General features: G+C 64.2%; 1 protein-coding gene across 1 annotated transcript in view; it reads left to right on the top strand.

The window, feature by feature from the left end:
• PPTG_22971 (hypothetical protein) overlaps positions 1-1,234 on the top strand; it is a gene marked incomplete at its 3' end in the record, with an annotated part of 7,257 nt that overhangs the window by 2,777 nt on the left and 3,246 nt on the right. Inside the window, exon 3 of the mRNA XM_008907706.1 lies at positions 112-1,185. Coding sequence (XP_008905954.1) covers positions 112-1,185 — 1,074 coding nt within the window. The remainder of the gene's footprint in view (positions 1-111; positions 1,186-1,234) is intronic.

Genomic DNA, 1,234 nt, shown 5'->3' with positions numbered 1-1,234 from the left:
TTCGCTGGCAACTGCGGCCTCGACGTGGACATTCCGTTCGCCGGCGGCAAGGCCACGACCAAGGACGTTATCCAGGTGCTATTCGCCGAGGAGCTTGGCTTTGTCTTCCAGGCAGCTGCTGGTCAGCACGCCACCGAGGTGGAGGCTATCTTCAGCAAGCTGAACGTGCCGCTCGTCAAGCTGGGTAAGGTGACGACGGACGGCGCCATTAAGGTGAGCGTGAACGGCGAGAGCGTGTTGGAGGACCAGATGGCGGACCTTCGTGACGTGTGGGAGGCGACCAGCTTCGAGCTAGAGAAGCGTCAGTGCAACCCCGAGTGCGTGGCCCAGGAACAGCGTTCGCTGCGCACGCGTACGGCTCCGTCGTGGAAGCTGTCGTACGAGCCCAAGCCGACGCCCGAGCGCCAGCTAAGCACCCGTGCCCAGCACCGCGTGGCCGTTCTTCGTGAAGAAGGTAGCAACGGCGAGCGCGAGATGCTGGCTGCGTTCCACCACGCCGGCTTCGAGGTGTGGGATGTCACCATGTCGGACCTGGTGAACAAGCGCATCGTGCTGGACGAACGCTTCCGTGGTGTGGCGTTCGTCGGTGGATTCACGTTCGCTGACGTGCTGGGCTCGGCCAAGGGCTGGTCGGGTGTCGTCAAGTTCCACGGTGACGTGCTCAAGCAGTTCGCAGCGTTCAAGGCCCGCGACGACACATTCAGTTTCGGTGCCTGCAACGGCTGCCAGTTCATGACGCTGCTTGGCTGGCTCGACCGCCCCGAGGCCAAGGCTCTGGAGGAGGAGACTAAGACGTCGGCCCAGCCGCGTTTCGTACACAACGAGTCGGGTCGCCACGAGTCTCGCTTCGTGTCGGTGCAGATCCAGGAGTCGAACGCGGTGATGCTGCGCGGCATGGCCGGCTCGTCCCTGGGTGTCTGGGTTTCGCACGGCGAGGGCCGCGCGCACTTCACGCACCCGAAGATCCAGGAGAAGTACGTGGCCAGCGGCGCCGCCGCGATCCGCTACGTGGACGACTCCAACGTGCCGACGGAGGAGTACCCGTTCAACCCGAACGGCTCGCCGCAGGGTATTGCCGGTCTCGTGTCGAGCGATGGCCGTCACATGTGCCTCATGCCGCACCCGGAGCGTTGCTTCCTCAAGTACCAGTGGCCGTACATGCCGGCTGAGTTCGAGGCGCACCCTGTGAGCCCGTGGATGCAGATCTTCCAGAACGCCAAGTCCTTCTGCGAGG

This window comes from Phytophthora parasitica, assembly GCF_000247585.1.
Source record: "Phytophthora parasitica INRA-310 unplaced genomic scaffold supercont2.27, whole genome shotgun sequence".
In the NCBI taxonomy this organism is placed as follows: Eukaryota; Oomycota; class Peronosporomycetes; order Peronosporales; family Peronosporaceae; genus Phytophthora; species Phytophthora nicotianae.
This window is presented reverse-complemented; position numbering and strand designations above follow the sequence as displayed.